Source organism: Strix aluco, chromosome 3, assembly GCF_031877795.1.
Source record: "Strix aluco isolate bStrAlu1 chromosome 3, bStrAlu1.hap1, whole genome shotgun sequence".
Lineage (NCBI taxonomy): Eukaryota > Metazoa > Chordata > Aves > Strigiformes > Strigidae > Strix > Strix aluco.
Window position 1 is genome coordinate 86,626,719 of NC_133933.1, and position 20,056 is coordinate 86,646,774.

Genomic DNA, 20,056 nt, shown 5'->3' on the forward strand with positions numbered 1-20,056 from the left:
AATTGAGGTGCAAAGTTGAGAGCTGTGAGTGTTTTGTGTGCCACCATGGGAAAGAGCATGAAAAGAAAGTTTCATAAGACTTAGGCCTAGGTTCTTCCAGTTAAACTTAAAAAAATATTGCCTCCAGAGTCTCTGTCCAATGAGAAAAATTCCAGCATGGAGCACGCTGAGCCCTGAAACCTTGAGAGTTTAGGTGAGGTGGAGACAGTGCAAGATAAGTGGTCTTACAATTGGGACCTTATTGGGAGCAGACTACTACTAAATTTGGACAGCAGTGGTTTTACACTGAAAGAGGGCAGGTTTAGATTGGACTTAAGGAAGAAATTTTTTACAGTGAGGGTGGTGAGGCACTGGGACAGGTTGCCCAGAGAAGCTGTAGATGCCACATCATTGGAAGTGTTCACAATCAGGTTGGACGGGGCTTTGAGCGACCTGGTCCAGTGGAAGGTGCCCCTGCCCACGGCAGGGGGGTTGAATGGATGGTCTCTGAAGGTCCAAGCCCAAACCTCTCCGTGTCTCTAAGAAGAGAGCACCACGCAGGGAAGCCTGGAAAAGCCGGCGGGATCTCACAGGGCTCCTGCCATCCGCGGCAGTCAGCGCTTGCTGTGCGTACGCGGGGCCGCGGCCCCTCAGCCCCACCGTGGCGGGCTGCGCTCCGGGAGCCCGGCAGGCCGCGGCAGCAGTGCCAGGCCACCGGGCGGCTGATGGTTGCCGCCAGCCGGGCCTGCCGGAGCCCTGCGGGGCCTGCCGGGCCCGCCGCGGGCAGCCGGGCCCGCCGGGGCCTGCCGAGGCCCTGTGGGCCCTGCGGGGGGCAGCCGGGGGCGGGCGGAACCCGGGCGCAGGGGAACGGTTCCCAGTGCCGCGTGTTGCCGGCCGGCGGCGGCGGCGGCGGGCGCGGGGCGGTGGCGGCGGCCGCCTCCTTCCTGCTGCCGGCGCGGGGGCGGCGGCGCTGGCGCGGCGGGGCCGGGACATCGCGGGCCCGGGCGCCTCCTCCCCTCTCCTCTCCTCCCCATGGCCGGGAACTTCTGGCAGAGCTCGCACTAGTGGGTGCCGCGGCCGCGGGGCGGGGGGCGAAGGGGCTGCGGGCCGCTGCCGCGCTTTGTCCATTCATTGCCGGGGCCGGGGCGGCGGGGCCGGGCCGGGCCGGGCCGGGGGCGCGGGGCATGGCGCTGTCGGGAGGCCCGGCGAGGGCGAGAGGAGCGCCAGGGGCGCTGGGCCGCGTCTCCCGGCGGCGGCGGGCGGCGGGGCCTGCTGGCCGCGGAGCCCTGGCGGGAGCCGGGCTGGAGTGCGAGAGCAGCCGGAGCCGCCCCGGCTCCCGCCGCGCCAGCCGGCCTCACCTCGCCGCGACTTTCAAAGTGTTTGGGCTCTCCGGACGGGGAGCCGCGTCCCAGTGACCGAGCCCGCGCTGCCGTGGTCTCAAGGGGCCGAGTGCGGGCAGTTGCGATCCGTGAGGTGCGGTATGTTTATCCCCAGCCGTAGGGCAGCCAGTGCTGAGCTGCGTTCAAATACCTCGTGCGTCGAGGTTTAAATGGGTGCCCGTGATGTGCTAAATATAACGCAAACCTTGCCTTGTACGAGCTACACCGCCAGTTCAGTTTGCTATAGGTAAAGGCCGATCTTAGTCCCTGCTAGTTAGTCTTTTTTTCAGAGGTCTAACTTTGAAGACTCTAGTGAACATTTGCTTGGCAAGATTGTGTGTGGTTTGATTAAAGGTCACTAGTCCTCTAGCCCTGACCTGCAACCTGTAGTCTGTACAGGAGTCACTCGACATGATGTTGACAAAGAGTTGCTGAAGTGATTTTCCATTCCTTTAGTTTACAATGGATTTTGGATAAACAAGATCTGTTGAAGGAACGCCAGAAAGACTTGAAATTTCTGACTGAAGAAGAATATTGGAAGCTACAGATATTTTTTACTAATGGTAAAACTGTTTTATTTTTATTTCTGCCATAAAATATGTACAGTATCCGCTACGTATAAATGCAAGTTTGAATTGCTTAGAGAATGTAATGTTTTCATTGTGATATTACATACACTTCCACAGCCTATTTTAACAAAGAACTGGAATATCAATCACATTGTCATTTGTTAGTTATATTAACATAATTCTAGGAGAACTTACAGGCAAATTAGCTGCATTTATAATGTTTTTACCTGTGATGGGACAAAACATAGTACGTTTTCTTATTTTCAAGAGGTTCTTAGCAAAAACAAAAGGAGGAGAAGCAAGCAGAAACTGTTGAGCTAGCATATTAAAGGCTCAGTGTCAAGCATTAATACTCAGACTGGGCATCTGGTGGGCTGTTAGGCTGTGGTAAGTATTTTAGCTGATCTGTGCAGTCCTGTTAAACTGCAAAGCTTGGAAATTTGTTATTTGTGTTCAGTTACGTTCTTTGAAACCTGCATCACAGCCTGTGTCTTGTCTTGTGACTGATTCCCCAGCACCCGGTGGCTCTCAAATTGTCCATAAGTTTCTGAGAGCTGTTGACAGACAGCCTGTTCTCCCAAAGAGTATGGGGCTTGTCTGTGAAGTTATCTAAGACTTACTTGATCCTGCAAAGCATTTAACCATATGAATGGCTGCACTGGAGCACATCAGATCATGCAGGCACTTAAACTCTTTTCTGTGCAATTGTTCAGCTTTTTAAAAAAATCTCCCTAAGCAAAGGATGTTGCTAAGTAGTAATTTGTTTGCAGACAGCTCTTCAAATATTTTTCACAGCAGTCCTTTAAAGCACAGAATGTTTATTTTTTCAGCTATCTGGCCAGACTTGAGACAGAGATGTTAAGTGACTTTTGCAAAGCCACTGGAAGATCTTATGTCAGTGCTGGAGTGATACCTGTGAAAGCTACTTATCCCAGCTTCTCTCTTAGCCTAGCTATTTTTATAATAATTGCGTATGCTGCAGATCTGATTGCTGTGGATACATCTGTGTTACCGCTTACAGGCACCAGGAAATCAAGCTAGCAATGATTTACCTATTTGATCAGTTTGTGAAATTCCTTGAGATTAAAACAAAGTGTCGTAGCTTCATAATGTAAACAGAGAAAAATGGAGTACTGATACTTCTAAAACTGGATTTCTATGCTCATTTTCACTCGTATTAATTTGAATTATGAAATATGCTTTTTTAAGTGTTTCATTTCAGTGTTTTTCTTGAGTAAATGAAAGATTTACCAAGTAAGCAAGGTGGTTTCAGTTTGTGGTTTTCAGGGTCCTTTTCATTGGCACTCCCTGCCTCCCCTGAAGGTACAGTGTGTGACCTGCGGCAGCTGGAGAACAGCTCTGCCAGCATCTCCCTCATGTGCTACGAACACAGCCTACCCTGGAGGAGGGAGTGGCGCTGGGCTTTTACCCCTTCTGTGGTAAAGAGAGGCACCTTCACGGGGAGGACAGTCAGGCACTGCTCAGGCAGAGCTTCAAGCCCATGATACGTGTTGTATCATCACCTGCCTCTGAATAGGGACCCTGCTTTGGGTTTATAGAGCATCCTCCTTTTCTCTCCCATCTCCTGCATTACCGGAGTGGGGATATGAGTCTTGGCTATGGCTTGTCACATTCAGCATGTGTCTGTTGGAAAACAACTGCAATAGATCAACTGATTGTATGGCTATGCGCAACTACGCAGACTGTTAATACTGTAGAGAAGGAAAAGTGGCATCTTCTACAACAGTTTGAAAACGGAAATGGATGTTGATTTTTCTCTTTGGATCACCAAGTCTTAATAGAGTTTTTGGTTGAAGAGTGCATTAATTGATTTCCCTCTCTGGTTTAGGGCAGAAGCTGTAACGTTTACGTTACAGGCTACTCAAGATATTCAGGTTTAAAACAACTTTTATTTAAAAAAAACTACTGGAACCACTTATTTTGTAAACATAAGGGAATAAATAATCCAATATCTTATTTTAAAATATTTTAAAAATTAATTAGAAGTATTGGACGTTTTCCCAGCATATACAAGCTTCCATTTCATTAAGTCTCTCTAGGCTCTTGTCCATTTTTTTCTCTAAACCACACTTGAATTTTCTCTGACAGCAGATGGCCTAACTGTTCCTGAAAATCCCATGGGAGTGAGAAACATATTTGGAGAATTCTGTTTACTTAATATTTGAATTTTTCTGATGCCCTAGTAGTAGGACAGCTTTGTAGCCCCATGATCAAATCAGAGGGAAAAATCTTGTCAAACCTCCCAAGATATGCTGATAAATATTTTAATATTTGTACAGTCTGGGCTTAACCTTCTTTGTGGCATTATTGCTTGTCCTACTGTCACTGGCAAGCTAGTCTCCGTTTGGCATTCTTCTCTTTAGGAAAAGAGTGATATGACATGGACAGGGACTTCATGTTGCTTTGGGTAATCATAATGGGTAACAAATTAGTTACCTTTTCCTGTGGGGGAAAAAAAATGTTGCCAAGCATCAGTGCTGTCCAGTATAGTTTTCTCCTTTTCTCCTACGTTCAGCCCTTTTCTTGCCAACAGTGTCCTTGACATTTGTGTTTTAAAATCCCGTGATGCTCATTAAAAGTGAGAGTAGGGTGTACCCTGGCTACTCCCAAGGGATACGGAATAAGACCATGGGGGGAAAAAAAGATCTGCACTTCTGTGCTTAAGTAGAGCCTAAGAATTTAGCGATGAGTGATAATAGAATTGTTTGCTTTTTCCATCAGTGGTCGCTGTCTTGACCTTACTGTACATATTTTAAATATATACTTAAGTGTGTTTTAAATTGCAGTTTTGGACATTTCTGGTGAGGGAGCAAAAAAAGAAGAGGGAGTCTTAACACAGCCGAGCCTTGCTCAGAATAATGGCCGTGAAGAAGTATGGGAAAAATAACAAGTAACAACCTTATGTTTCACTGTGCCATTCTGTATATCCAATCCCTGCTCTTAATCCCAGCTCGATGCATCTAATTTGCTTGGCACCTTTCCTTTGCCTGGGAGGCCAAACAAGAGCTACCTGCACAGATGACACCAGGGTTGTTTCTTGGCCAACTGGCAGAGGACCACCATGATGGAGCAGCTGACTGCATCCTCTGGTCTCCCACCCCTTCTCCCTAGACTAAATATGTCATTTTTTTTAACACCTGCTGCCTCTGCCAAATTTAATGACCATGTTTGTGTTGGCAGCTTTAGCTGTTTGAAAAAAAACCCCATTTTTCATGGCACTGAGAAGCCATAGACTTATATTTTAAGTGTTTGAATTTGTTTTGCTCTGAAATGGAATACCCAAGGTTTACCCTTCTGAGATTTGTGTTGTCATCTTCTTAAAGGTCATACTCACTTTGTACACAGTGAAGTCAAGTTTCCTTTCCCTTTTCGAAGGTGTCCACAAGCTTCAGGATGCAGTGCTTCTTCACGTGCAGGTCTGTAGGTTTACAGCAACATGTTGTCTCACCAGAACAACGTATCTGAACTGAGAGAGAAGACAGTGCTGCTGCTCCTTAGAATCCCCAGCACTAGTCATGTTTTGAGATCCTTTGCTATTTGGTGTCAAATTGTTGTAAAAACTCAACTCAAGCTTTTGTTCATTTTTTTTAAGTTATCCAGGCTTTAGGTGAACATCTTAAATTAAGACAACAAGTTATTGCCACTGCTACAGTCTACTTCAAGAGATTCTATGCCAGGTAGGACTGTTTACTATGATGGTACAAGAATAAAACATTTGCTAGGCACATTTTGGTAGCCCTTTTAAAATGCAGTTCTGTATTAAAAACAGTGCCACTTTTGTTTTCTGGATGGTGTAAAGCTTTTATGCTAATAAAGTTAACTTAAGCTTTGCTTTTTCAAAAGGAAGTGTGGTGCTCTTAATAGATTAATCGTTCTACGTGTATGAAACAACATATTATAATTTTGTTATAACATTTCAGATATTCCCTAAAAAGTATAGATCCAGTATTAATGGCTCCTACGTGTGTGTTTTTGGCATCCAAAGTAGAGGTATGAAGTATTACAATTTTTTAATGTAAAATTATGTGATGTATGAGAGAGAGAAAACGTTTAGGGCTTTTAAATTTTTTGTCATTCTTCATGCTTTGGGGGTTGAAACCTTCTCTTTTTTTGTATAGATTTCTATAGCACTTAAGAAAAGGAGATGGAGAACGCCTTCAAACATGTTATTTAGTATTTGATCTTTCTCAATGTTACTAACCCTGAAGGGCCTCTGAAAATTGGAAAGAGTATTTTAAATGGCTGTATCACTGTGATACAGTGTTTACATATTTACATACACTATATCTTAAATTGTGCAGCGTCTCCTTTCTGGTGTGTTTTTCCTTATTCATGTTTACTCAAACTTTAACGCATAATTTGAAATTTTTTTCCTAATTATCCTTTTCCCTTTCATATAGTGAGGGATCCTCAGAGTTTACCACACTTTCATTATTTGAATTAAAAGTATGTTGTAGCTCATACTCTGTCTTTGAGAAATTATCATAAGGAGTTGACTCATTAGGGATAGTGGTGAGAAGGCTCTATGCCTCCATTAGTAGTCTGCTTTGAATGTGGCCAAGAGTTAGCATCAGCTGGGCACTGCTCTTAGTCCTCTGTAATGCAAGAAGTTTTTCAGCTGTTTGAGAAGTGTCTGTGTAATGAAAAAAAAAACCCCCAAATTGGCCAATTTGTGATATGTCAGCACTAATGAATTTTACAGGAGGAACTCAAATACCTAGTGGATGGTAGAAACAGTCCTATTAATCCAGTGTCTACATGTGATACTGTTGTCTGTACAAATAGTGTGATACCTTTCAGTGTTTGGAAGAGATGAAAGAAAGGAGAAAGATGCAGAGTATTGGAAAGAGTATTTTTTTATCAGCCTGTTAATTGAGCCTATAAGAAAGTACAGACATAGAGTGTATATATACAGCTGTTCCTTGTATTTTAGAACAAATACTAGAAGTCTGTGCAGCCTTCCTTAACACTAAAGCTTCTGCAACTTTAGAGGGCAGCTATAGCAGTAATGAATCAACTGTGCACTTCTCTGAAAGAACACTGTATACAGAAAATGTTCAGCTTGCTGACTGTCTCAGCAGAGGAGCTAAGGCTTCATAACATAATAAACATAATAAAAAAAGGAAACATAATAAAAAAAGGTAGTGAATGACAGGTTTCTAAAGGCAGTTTTCTCTCCAAGTGGGTTAAGGAAAACCAACATACCTTCTTGAAGCCCTCTTGTTTATTTTATATGTAGAGTGTTAGCCAACTGAGCTTTCGTGGCTTTAGTACCTTTCATAAGTGTTTACTGTTCCTCACAACTCAAACAACAAAGTAACTAATTAATGAAAAAACTCTTTACCTAAGAGTTTACCCTGTTACCTTAAAGAAAAAAAGAAAAAAGGGGTGGGGGATAAGAAAGAAATACTGCATAAAGAAGCCCAGTTTAGTAAGAAGCTGTTATTTTAATTTGATAACAGTGTGAGTATATGGTATTTCAGGTAGTTCACCTCATTTACCATTCTTTTTCTTCAGGAATTTGGTGTTGTTTCAAATACAAGGTTGATTTCTGCTGCTACTTCTGTATGTAAGTATCGGTGATTTTCATTATACTGTAGTTACCTATCTCTATGGGGAGATAAAACATTTTCTTTGTGGGTTTTGTCGTTTGCTTGTTTTTAAAAGGTAGCTTTTTATCAAGTCATGGAGGGGTTTGCATGTTGACTGCCAGGAGCCAGTTAAAGCCATTTAGAATAAATAATTTCTAAATACAGAAACAGAAGGGTCCTTTCTGTAGTAGTTTTCGTTGATTCTGGTTGGAATTTATGCCAAGCATAAATAAAAGCAAATTAATAAAATTAAACTATCAAGGTTTATAAACAGTATAGAGTAGTAAATTGACTTCTGAACTGCTCAAAGATGGAATTGGAAACGTAGGGCTTTATGTGTCTGTTTTATAAACGGTATGGCTCCCCAGAAGTGCCTGTTTTCAGTATTTTTGGTAGGCTGTATACCTTCTATTTTTTTTCCCCCATCATAAAATTAGTCTTTGCACGATATTTATTTCTGAAAATACATTTTATAACCTAGTCACAAATAAATGCAATAAAATCACACTGTAGTTACTTAATTCCCTGTCTGTCCCACTTGCCTTATATTTCCCAGTTCCTGTAACTTGCATCTCATCCTCCAAGGTCTTAGTGATGGCTTCCTTAACTGAATGCTGGACCCAGAAGGTCCAGCTGCTCTCAATAGGCAATTGCTGGCTGTGCTCTTCAAAATGTAGGTCATTGCTTTCAAAATCCCTCTTGGCTGTTGAGGGAACAGGTGACTGGCTGCATTTGTAGCCTCCACATGCAGTCAGTATATCAGTCCACGGGGCTGGCCGTGTGTGACAGTTCCACCACCAAGAACTGAAATACATCTTGAGCACCAGCACGACCAAGACCAGTACTGGATTTAGCAATAAGAGTTGCTCTTTTTACAGAAGTAGCATCGCAAAGCACAGGTCTGTGTGGCAGTTTTGGTGCATCAGTAAGTTAGCTGGATTTTGGTAAATATGCAGTAGCTGATTTTACTTAGACTTCTAGTCCTGAGCTGTGCTGTTTCTGAAAATCCCAAGTCTCAGAATCCCGCAGAAGATTTCCCCCACCGTTCTCCCTTCAGATCTAGAACCCCTGCCTGCCCTGATAAGTGCTCTGTATTCCATGGAAGTGGGGACAAAAAGCAACAGGCTTTCTCCTAGTATTAATGTCTTTTATTCTACCTGGTCTTCTTTTACCAGAGTTGATTCAGTAGCACACAGCAGGTTTTTTGGAGGTCTTCATATCAAAGGAGAAAAAAGATGAATTGAGACAAGTAAAAGAAAGCTAACAAAAGGGATGACTACTGTAATGTTGGTTGAAAAGGTTTGTTTGCTTTTAGTTAGGTAGAAACATGAAGTTATTAACACATGCTTCCTTTGTAAGGAAGATAATCTCAGCCTGGTTTCTGGCAACTTCTTCAAAAGCTTTTTTCTCTGTTTCCACAGCTCACTGAAAGGATGGTTCCATATGGTTGTGTCTGCAGCTTGCTTTGTGGGAAAAAAGTTTTATTCCCCTATCTTCCCCCTCAAAATGATTTATTTTTTTACTATGGATCTCTTCAGTTTGCATGCTTCTTGAGAAACCTGCTTTATTCATTCTTTTCTTCCTTGAAATAATTAAAATTTCCAACCAGTAGCCTAGTCTTATTGTCCTACAGCAAATTTTCTAGCAAAGTCCACCGTAGGTCCAAGTGTTGAATTCTTTAGTCCAAAAGACTGACCCTATCTTTTCATCAAAGTGAATGGCATACTGAGTTTCTGGAAGCAGTATCAATTCATACTATACCATCTGTGATTAATATAAGGAATATTGTTCAGTTCTAGGATGTTAAATGTTACCTGTTTTCCTTGGAGGCCAGGGACTTAAAATAGATTTTTAAATGTTTCACTTGTACAAATCTGAAATCCACATCCTTAAGTTTTTCTTTGCTCAGCATTCTAATACAAGATCATTCTGGTTTTGGAACTTAACATAATTTTTAACAGTGCGCTATTTGTCCCTGTTCTCCTTGCATTAGGATAATTAAGTATCTAAATCAGGGATCATCATAAGCTAGAAAACAGGATATATTTGAACATTCTCATGGAGACAAGTGTCTTGAATCATATCATATGCCTAAGCAGATGTTTAGGTGTCTCTCTCTTGGAGAGAAACAGCCTTGAAATGTCTGATAATGCAGTGCCTAGGACATTGATCTGCAGTGTGGTGAATTAACTTCTTGCTTTGAATTTGAGCCCGTTTTTTGCATATCCAAAATCTTTACATCATGGAAATACAGGATCTCTTGGCTGAGCTCCCTCACCCTGCCTTTGGTCTTCTTTTTCTAAGACTTGATTATGTGCTTTAAAATCTTGCATGTTGAAGGATCGAGAAAAATCCCATGTAAAAAATCCATTTGGATTTAGTGTTGGAACTGAGATCCTGAAGAGATCACCAGATTTCGAGTGACATCAGTAGGTAGATAGCTCTGTGACTGATAACTTGTGGAAAGTTAGGTGCCATAAACTGGTTGGTGGTTAACCAGAAGATTTAATAGTGTCCAAACCAGCAGACAAGTATCTGGCTGAGTATCTCTGTAAATCTGGATTTCAGCTGTATTTCTCTTTCCCTTTCAGGATCTTAAATCTCATAACTTTTCTCTTTCAAATACAAACCTTTTGGACTACAAGCAATTGTGCTGCCAAATGGATTTGAAGGGCTATATACAGATTAATTAGTAGAAAGGTGGGAAAGAAGTAAAAGTATTAATTACATAATTTTTAACATACTGATTTCTCTTTACTGTAGTGAAAACTAGGTTTTCGTATGCCTTTCCGAAGGAGTTTCCTTATAGGATGAATCATGTAAGTATGCTGTTCGAAATACATCTTGAGCAAATAATTGTTTGCAAGAAATCCTGTCTTTTAAATTCTGAGAAATATTTTTATACTCATATGTCACGTTGCTCATAACTAGTTTTGGATAGATTATTGGGAAAGTTACTTTTAAAAGTAATAAATCTTATATAACCTCATTTCTTAAATTGTTGACAGAAATGCTATAAAGAGAAGTGACGTGAGTGGGGACTGAAATAGTAATTTTTATGTAGTATGGTAAAAGAGATTAGCTTTTTTTGAATGTTCTTGTTTACAAATATGTTGCTCCAGGGAAGGTGAATAGCCCTTGCACCTGGGATGCTTCAAAGCTTGCACACAGGAGCAGTTGGCTTACAGAAAGCAGTTTTATTTTTGCCTGTAAAATATAATGGCTTTTGAAAAATAATTTTAATTTATTATTTAAAATTTGGATTTACCAGTGGTTTTCAAGGCATTCTCAGTCACAATGCTGAGATATTTTGTAGTTTTTATTGAAACCAGTTTTGACCTGTGCTGTAGTATTTTGAAAGTTAAACATTATTTTTAGATTGACTGTGACAAATACTACTTTTTTGTTGGTTTGCTTTTCACCCAATCTAGAAAGCCAAATGATATATCAGAATATAAAGTATCTAAGACCTTGCATAGAACTGCACTGCTATTTTACAGATAAAAGCAAATGGAAACATATTTTGGGGTACTGCTTTCCTATAGCCAAAGCAGTCTGGTCTTTTCCTTGGTATCACTAATATGTCACTGTCTCTATGGAACATGAGAACTGACTTAATTGCTACAATTAGACAGAATATTTCACATGAAATTAAATCTGAAAATGCTTTAAAAGGCCATTTGGCATGTTAGTGGCCTGATGAAGAGGCCCTAATTCTACAAAAAGACTTCTTTATTCCAGTGTATTTATACACTGGAAACAATTTGCTGCTGCCAGGTGTTGAAACAAATCAGACAAGTACTGCCAATGAAGTAGTCTTTCATAGTAAACTTGATCCAAAATGTTTAAATGCATTGTTATTATGGCTGGAGTTAAGTTAAAATGGTGTTAAGGCAATGGCTAATAATTGTTTGATTTTTGTTTCGTTTTGTAGTTTCAGATTAAATGCATTTAAGACTGTTGCAAGTATGTGTTGAAAATTCCTGTGCATTCATGGATGCCAGTTAATTCTGCTGTCTGAAACATGCTGCTGTTTAACTGTGATTTTACTTCTTTGCAGATACTAGAATGTGAATTCTATCTCTTAGAATTAATGGTAGGTGGGGTTTTTTGGTGGTTTGCTTCTTATTTTTTTTTCCCTCCACTCCAATTTTTGAATGATGTCCATGCAGGTCTAACACTTACATTTTCAGCAGAATGTCATAATTACTGTGCTGTCATCTAGGCTGAGTGAGGGCATTCTCACCTCCTTGTGTGGAAGCTGGACTTCTCAACAGAAAGGGCAGATTGTGGGAGTGGTGGGGACAGGAGGAGTGTGTATGGCTCTGCATCCTAGTGGTTATAGCGCTTTTGGGATGGGTAAAGCATAAGTTCTGTTTCCAGAACTGCTTCTGTTTTTAAAAGAAAGGTAACTGTATAAAAGTCCTGATGCAGAGACTAGGATGTCAGTGTCCCGATTTCCCCAGCTGAATGGCCAGTCAAGAGCATAAAGAGTTGCATTCTTTCTATGCCCTCTTCTTCTTGCCTGGAAGAATCTGGAGCTATATATATGTTCCAGCTTCAGCAGAAGGTGTGGGTAGTATCCCACTCATGCTAGTCTGTAACCTGATAATGAGACTAATCTTCTAGGAAGTGAGATGTGAATTTGAATCCTGTGACAAAGAAACTGAATTCAGGGCCTCCCATTTTCTAAGATGGTGCTGTAACTATTAGGCTGGTGGATGAAGGGAGCACAATGTGACGTTTTCTTCCAGGCACTTTCAAAGAAAGAAGCTGTACCTGCTTTTTGTAAAAGTTGCTATCCCATTGCTGTGTTCTCTAGGGCAGCTGAAAGGATGCAGCCCAGGCTTCTTAGGGGGCTTCGGTAAAGTGGTGCCTAATTTCTGCATATTGTTTGGACTTGGATGGGTTAGGCACTGGGCTCGCTGTACTAGGGTAGTTCTGCTCAAGTGCGGAGAAGAGAGGGAAACCAGGGAGGAGCCTAGTGAGTTAGGCAGCAACTGAGAAAGGATATGTTTTGGGAACAGGACACAGAGGAGATCAGATCAAAGTTTTTGTTTGTGCCTACAGTTGTTATAACCCATTTTTAGATAACCTGTTTAGATTTAGTCCTTGATACCTCTGATTCCTGGGTTTTGTATACAGGAGTTTTATCACAAATAACTGCATTTACAAGAAGTTACATTTTGGGGATTAACTTACTTTTCCAGTACGCTATGCAGTATATAGTACGTATAATAACTGTGGCTCACTTCAGTGTTCAGAACATGTAACTTAATGCAGCTTTTCTCTGTAGTATCCATACAGTTGGCTGCTTTCAGCGAGAAGGTTATTCCTTCTTGTTTACACCAACCTGGGTCTGAAAAAAGGGGATTTGAGAGCAGTGGATTTTTTTCTTTTTCTTTCTTTCTTTCCAAACCAGTGTCAATTATTTTGGCATGCTTTCCATGTATGGTATTTAGTGACAGACTGTTTTCTGGCAGTGTTTTGTATTTCCAAGTGGGAATTACGGGTTTGTAAGCAAATGAGGTTTCAGTGTGCTGCAGATGTGGCTTTCTCTGTCTCTTAAGGGAAGGACATTGACAGACTGGCAACCATGCTATGTAATGGTATTCTAGAGAGAGCACTGCCCTCATTAGAGCAGGGTTAGGTGTCAGAATGCTACTTCAAAAAAATAGTCAGTCATTGACTTGTAAACCAAATGTTTTTAATATGAACTGACAACACATTCTGCATTGTAATCTAACTTTTATCCCGTTGACACTTTTCCTAGGACTGCTGTTTGATAGTATATCATCCTTATAGACCTTTGCTCCAATATGTGCAAGATATGGGCCAAGAAGACATGCTGCTACCTCTTGCATGGTAATGAAGACAATTATTAGCAATAGTGCCTCCTTTCAACAAGAAAGCGTTTAACAGTTATGCTTCAAAGGTGGTTAATCAAAGCAGGCTTAGCCATATTTGAATACAAAGGGTGCCCTAGTTAACCTGTGCAGGTATATGTCCTGACTTAGATAATTCTGTCTTTAACCCTCTAATGATTTTACTTCGCAATGATCTAATTTTTATTTTTAGACTAGCTCTAATAGCACAGTTTTTACCCTACTGAATGGTGACTATGAGTAGAGGTAATGTTTTTCTGTCAACGTTGGCTTTCTGCTGTATCTTGTCATAGGAGGTAGAAGTAGTATATAGAGGTTTTTAGCTGTGTTAGCAGAACTTTTGTTCTTGAACTGTTTCTCAAACACAGAAAGACAGTAAAAATGCTACTTGTATGCTTGCCCTTACTTCTTTGTGAAACAGGGATAATTATTTTATGGTGTACGTCAACACCCTCTGCAGAAAGACATTTATGGTACTGTAATAGTGCTTCCAAATAAACTTCTGCTGTGACTACAAAGGAAAAAATGAAAGGCATTAAGAGATTTTTACAAGGAAAGAGATCTCCTCCCTTGCTGTTTCGCCCTGCAGTCTCACTGCTTCTACCATCTGCAAAAACTGACAAAATATTTATAAACTGATGGCAGTTTTTGAAGTCATATAGTCTAAAGGTGAACAAAATAATGCTTACAAATTCTTTTTTGCACAGGAGGATAGTGAATGACACATATAGAACTGATCTTTGTCTGCTGTACCCTCCTTTCATGATAGCTCTAGGTAAGTAACACAAGCAATGTCTCTTGTAATGTTTAAGTGGATGTATTCTGTGCACTGTCCCATCAACAAGCATTCCTTAGAGTGCCCTCATAAGGTGCTTCAGTTTGTGTTTCATACAGTACTGACAGTGTAGCCCTGCAACTTAAAAAGTCTTGAAGAAAAATCAGATAATTAATCCCAACCTTTCTCTGTTCAACTGTATAGTGTTTATAAAAAATAGAATGTTTCTGACTGTATCAAGAGTGGATCTTTGTTCAGTACCCGTGTCACCTGATCTTTGCAGCTTGCCTACACGTGGCCTGTGTTGTCCAGCAGAAGGATGCAAGGCAATGGTTTGCTGAGCTATCTGTTGATATGGAAAAGGTACTCTGTTTTTAATTCCCGACACCTGTTACGGACTGACCGGAAATGGTAGTTATGGTTATAAAACTACTGTCTTACATGTCTGTGGTACTGATTTGAACTTCATTCAGTGATCATGTTAGGTGTTGAAATTAGGTAGATCTCTCGGGCAGGGAGACAATGTCAGGTCATTCTGGTTATCACCCTGCTCTGAAAGTCAAGACAGAACCATTGCATAATGGCAAAGTGTTACTGGTGGTGCCATTTTTCAGATGGGAGTATAAAACAAATATCCTTTGAATTTTTTTGCCAGGAAAAGACTTACCCATGTTTTTCGTCATTTAAGATTGCCAGCACGTGTTTGATTTAAATTCCAGTGCGTGTGATTTTCTGATTTGCCTTTCAGCATCATGCCTACACACTGTTCTCATTTTCTCCCTATGAATGTATGTAGTAAGCAGAGTGTAAAACATTCTTGACACTTTCAGGGTAATCAGTCAGTGTTAAACAGGGGGACTCCAAGATCGTTCACTTGAGTTCCCTGCTATTGCAAATTCTATGTCAAATAATCCCCTTCACAAATTTATCAGGTTCCAAGGCGCAGTTCTCATATTAGTAATGTTTTTCATCTTCACTAGTTCCTTTTACTGTTTAGGTTGACTTCTTTAACCTTTGTTAAGGTTGTTAAGGTTGACTCCTTTAACCTCCAGCAAGCGAGCCAAACTAGTCATCATATTCCTTATCAGACTGTTTCACTCTGCACATATTTTTCAGTCTGTCTTTCTCAAAACTGAGTGTCTGGAATTAAATAGCATATTATGGATGAGACGTACCATTGCCCTCTGTGCTGTCGGTATTGTCTTTTATGCCACTGATGATATCCTGGCCCTGTATTTGTATTCCAGGATTCGTCTTTTTTAAGCACAGTGTGGATGCTATGCTGCATCCAGAGCTCTGTGAATTATGCTGTCATGCATGTAAAATCATGGTGATAATAAATTGTCAGCAGAGGAGAACCAACCTATATTTGACAGATAAGGTTACCATAAGCTTGATACTGAACGTGTTTGAATGTTTACATGTCTTGGTTCTCATGCCAGTGATACAATCTAAGCTTGATTTTTTTACATCAGCACCATGGACCTCTTAGCCAACTGTGACATTTGTTTCAAGGATATATATTGTTTTAGCACTTAATCAAAGTCCATGTGTTAAAAAGAAAAAAGAGGTCTACTTTATTAATTTAGAGAATGATGAAACAAATAATGAACTAAACATTATGCACCTTTTATATAGAATATTGAACTAGAAATTTAATAGGAAGTTAGGGTAGTTGAGGTGCAATAGATAGAACATGTCCAAACTGATAGGGAATGCTTATGCTTCCAGAAGTGGAATATGAAATTTTAACAATTCTTATTACATGTGTATAAGAATATAATAAGAATAAGAAGTATTCAGACATTCCTTGGCTCTTTATTTCTTGACAGGAAAGAATTCAGACCAGTATTTGTGGTTTGGAGCTTTTTTTTCCTACGCTGTGCCTCTGATGTGTATAGGACATTGATAATCATCAGTTACTGTATTGGTAATCCATGGTCATCTAGCTGCAGTCATGTTGTCAGGTGTCCATATTTTCCCAATAGCATAGTTACAAGCTGTGGCAGTAGTTGCAAATAAATAAAAAGCTATTTAGCTTGCTGGGGAGGAGAGATGGTATATACAGTTGAATGGGAGAGAAAGTATTCTGTTCAGGCTTCCATTCACAATTAAATAAAAAAGCTAATTATAGAAATGGTTGATTGCCAGACCAGATTAAATGTGAGACAGCTCAGTTTATAATATGAAAATTGTGCTGCTTAAATTCCTTTCAGGGCATGTTTAATGAATTACACACTTAAACCAACTATGACAAAGATAAAATCGCTATTGTGTCTGACCTTAGGATCTCTTTTCTTTCTAATCAGATTTTAGAAATAATCAGGGTTATTCTGAAGCTGTATGAGCAGTGGAAGAACTTTGATGAGAGGAAAGAGATGGCTACTATTCTTAGTAAAATGCCTAAACCAAAACCACCTCCAAACAGGTACTGTACTTCCTTAATATGCCTTTCATATGGAAAAACTGAACTACTATCTTAAGAATGAGTAAATGTTTAATTTGAGGTATAGCCTATGTTTTTACAGTGCAGACCTCTCTGTTACAAACAGCTAGTCTGATTGTTCAAGAGCTAGTGAGAAGCAAAACATTCATTGTTTTATGGAGAGCGTTAATGTGATTAGAATGTGATCAATACAGTTTAGCAAATGTAAGGAACCACGCTGTGAGGCTCCGTGGCTGGGCCAGAGTCATTAGAACTGGGCCTGCTTGATGTCGTACTTAATTACTGTGATTGAATATCACTGTTGGGAATCTGCACGTGCAAATACCTGAGCACACACTTATGTAATGTGAACTTTGGAATGTTGACTTCAGAAGTAGATTCAGCAGGCAGCTGCATGGGGATATATTGAAATCATTATTCAAATAAACACACTGAAGTTATTTATGCATGCTAAGAATAACCTTTGCATTTTTTATGAAACTATTTGTGTATGTGTTGAAGTATTTTCTTTCAAAAGGTTTTTACTACTTTCAGAATACCATATTTTTTAATTAAAAAAAAGAAATGTAACATGATCCTTCTTTTTTGAAGACACGTTTTTGCCTTTTTTTTTCTTCCAAACAGTGAAGGAGAACAGGGTCCAAATGGTAGCCAGAACTCTAGTTATAGCCAATCTTAAGACATTCCAAAGAATTTCTCTATGGACCACTTTGACTCAAGACATCCTGGGATCTTTCCTGTGTTCATGAAATGGACAGAAGGTTTTCGTAACATCTTTGACAAAGAACTTGAAGAATAAGTAGCTTGTTTGTGTCAAGCATTTTGAAAGCTTTTCCTCTAAAACCGCATCATTTTCTCTGACGCTGGAGCAAATGTACTAAGATTTTTCAGTGTAAGGAATCAAACATTAAACCAAGCTGCAAAAGATTAACAGTATCCACTCAAAAAGTTCATTATTGGTTTTGTTTGCTTTGAGAAAATTGTAACTTGCCATTGAACTATTTTTAAAGCGACAGTAACCTGAAGCCTGAGTATGACTGTATTAATGACTTGTGTTGTCTTCATTTTGTTTGTGACTGAAGGAAGATAGTGTATGATTGTTGATTTTTTTAACATAAATATGGATTCTGTAACAAGTAACAGCAATCCTTCAGAAATAAAGCCTAGAAGAGCCTGCAAAGAATATTGTTACAGTTTTAATGAAAGCTGCAGGAAAGAAATTCAGTTCCTTTTTTGGGTTAGAAAAATGCTGTTTTACTCAGTAGATGTACTTGGATGTTTTTGCCATGAAGCATAGTAGCCCAGCTTGCCAGAGAAGTGCAATATGTATAGTGATTCTGCAGTTTTCTTAAACATTTCAAGTGTTAGGAATTTTAAAAACCCAACATACTATGATTTTTTTTTTTTTTTTTGCAAGTAAATGTACTGTGTAGTACAATTGGAATATTTCACAGTCAAGTACAAATTGGGTATGATTGCTATTTTTTATGGTGGTTGTTTTTTTTTTGTACAAAAGATATACACTGTTAGTCTGCCTTCACTGTTAGTGTGAATTTGTGTGGTTCATTAGAGAGTTTATTTAAGAGGATCAAGCTTTTGGTGAGCTTCATACTGGCTAATTTTAATTGTGATGTTAGGAGCAACTCTTTAGAATAACTGAAATGGGATTCCTTGGTTAACTATGTGCTGGAGAAAATGAGATTCCTTCAAACAGAAGGCCATATCCTGTGTTCCTTACTCAGGCAGATATCCCACTGAAGTCAGGAAGTGGCCTAAATCGAATTTTTTGATTTTTAGATAACTTTGTTTCTAAGTGAGTTCTGGACAACTTCATTTTGAATGATAATGCCAACTTGCCCAAGTAGAAAAATTGAATGATAAAATGAAGTGCAGTAACATTGTTCTTCATTTTTTTTTTCCTGAAGCAACACATTTCACTGGTCTGAAATATTGGAGGGAAATTCTTGAAAACCCTTGCTCTACGATGCATCTTGGTTCAAAAAACTAGCCCCTTACAAAACCCCTGTTTTTGCAAATACCTGTCTTTGTAATTGGCTGGTTATTTGGTGAAATATAACTGAAGTGTGTTTCTATGTAGCCCATTAGGCTACTAGCATTTATTTCCGTTCAGGTTATTTTTGTAAAACATTACATCAACAAGCCCAAACCACTTTGGTGAGATAGACAGATAGATAGATAGAAAATATATACATTTTGGTCTTTGCTACTTTTGTTGCCATTTGATCCCTACCTTTTATAGACACTTGATTGATGGAGTGGAATTTGGCCATTTGCCTTTGTTTTTTGAAGTCTAAAATGTGCTATTTGTAATGTGGACTTGGGGAGTAGAAATAAATCAATGCAACTTGACCACTGTGTGGAGTTCTTAAACAGGAACTGTTCTTTAGGTGAACATCAGTCTTCTCACATATACCATATAATGTGCTAAAAAAGCTAATGTTTTGAAATTAGGGATTTCACACGATTAATGAAGAGTTCTGGCTGGAGTGATTAAAAGTTTTCTTGCTGCTCAGGAGCCTTTGCAGACTTTACTTCACACCTAAATTACCTATGTGACCTAAACCTCACAGCTAAAATATCAGGCACTTCTTGGTGGTAAATAGAAGTATCTTAAGTAATTTCTCTACTGCGGAGATGAGGGTAGTTTTACCAGCTCTGATTCTGGTGTAAATGGTAAAAGGCAATAAAGTGCAGTTGAAGGAAATGGATTCAGTGATGACAGTTATAAAGAGAAAGATGTAAATTGGAACAGGAAATGGAACATAATGTGAATCAAACAGGTTTGCTATCAACCAGACAGAAAAAGTCACCTTTACTGTGCTTCATTTCAAAGGAGAGAAATGCATAAAAATAAGGTATTTCATTAAAAGAGAATTAGCTGAAAGTCTTCACAGATTATATGGTTACAGGTGACAGCGGAGTGTCAAAGCAAGCACAGTCCATCTATGCCAAAAAGACTTAAGGAAAAATCTAAAAGGAAGCAGACAAGTTACTTAACTCAAAAAGCATGATTTGAAAAGCAAGTTATATCCACATAATGAAGATAGAGAGGAAGACACAGAAAGGATCATCAACTTTGACAAACTACAAATAGTTTGAGAAACACCTTGCAAAAAACTACCAAGACTAATAAAAACTAATGAAAATAAAAAAGAGGTATACAGTGGCTTTCCTATTAAAAAAATCCAGAACTCTTCAGCTCAGAAAAGATAGCAGATTCTAGAAAAATCATGAGTGGTGTGAAGACTGATGAGGTGACAACTCTTCATCACTTCTGACAGAAGAAGCAGGAGCATCAATGAAAACAATACATGTCAAGTTGAGAAGCAACAAAGGGAGAGAGAACCCAGTGCAGCCTGCTGTGACTGCTGGGAGTTTGTGTTGAAAATT

General features: G+C 39.6%; 1 protein-coding gene across 3 annotated transcripts; it reads left to right on the plus strand.

Moving 5' to 3' along the window:
• Positions 1-925: 925 nt before the first annotated feature.
• On the plus strand, positions 926-19,015 carry CCNC (cyclin C). Of its 3 annotated transcripts, XM_074819474.1 has the most exons (12): positions 926-1,043; positions 1,815-1,921; positions 5,541-5,625; positions 5,869-5,938; positions 7,466-7,517; positions 10,303-10,358; positions 11,600-11,635; positions 13,313-13,404; positions 14,132-14,199; positions 14,483-14,562; positions 16,509-16,627; positions 17,270-19,015. In XM_074819474.1, the coding sequence occupies exons 1-12, from the start codon at positions 1,012-1,014 to the stop codon at positions 17,322-17,324; spliced, it is 852 nt and encodes a 283-aa protein (XP_074675575.1). In that variant the 5' UTR covers positions 926-1,011; the 3' UTR covers positions 17,325-19,015. The 3 variants fall into 3 exon arrangements, with proteins under 3 accessions (XP_074675575.1, XP_074675576.1, XP_074675577.1); XM_074819475.1 differs by lacking the exon at positions 17,270-19,015 and having other exon boundaries at positions 14,483-14,610; XM_074819476.1 differs by lacking the exon at positions 5,541-5,625 and having other exon boundaries at positions 1,025-1,043.
• The last annotated feature ends 1,041 nt before the right edge of the window (positions 19,016-20,056 follow it).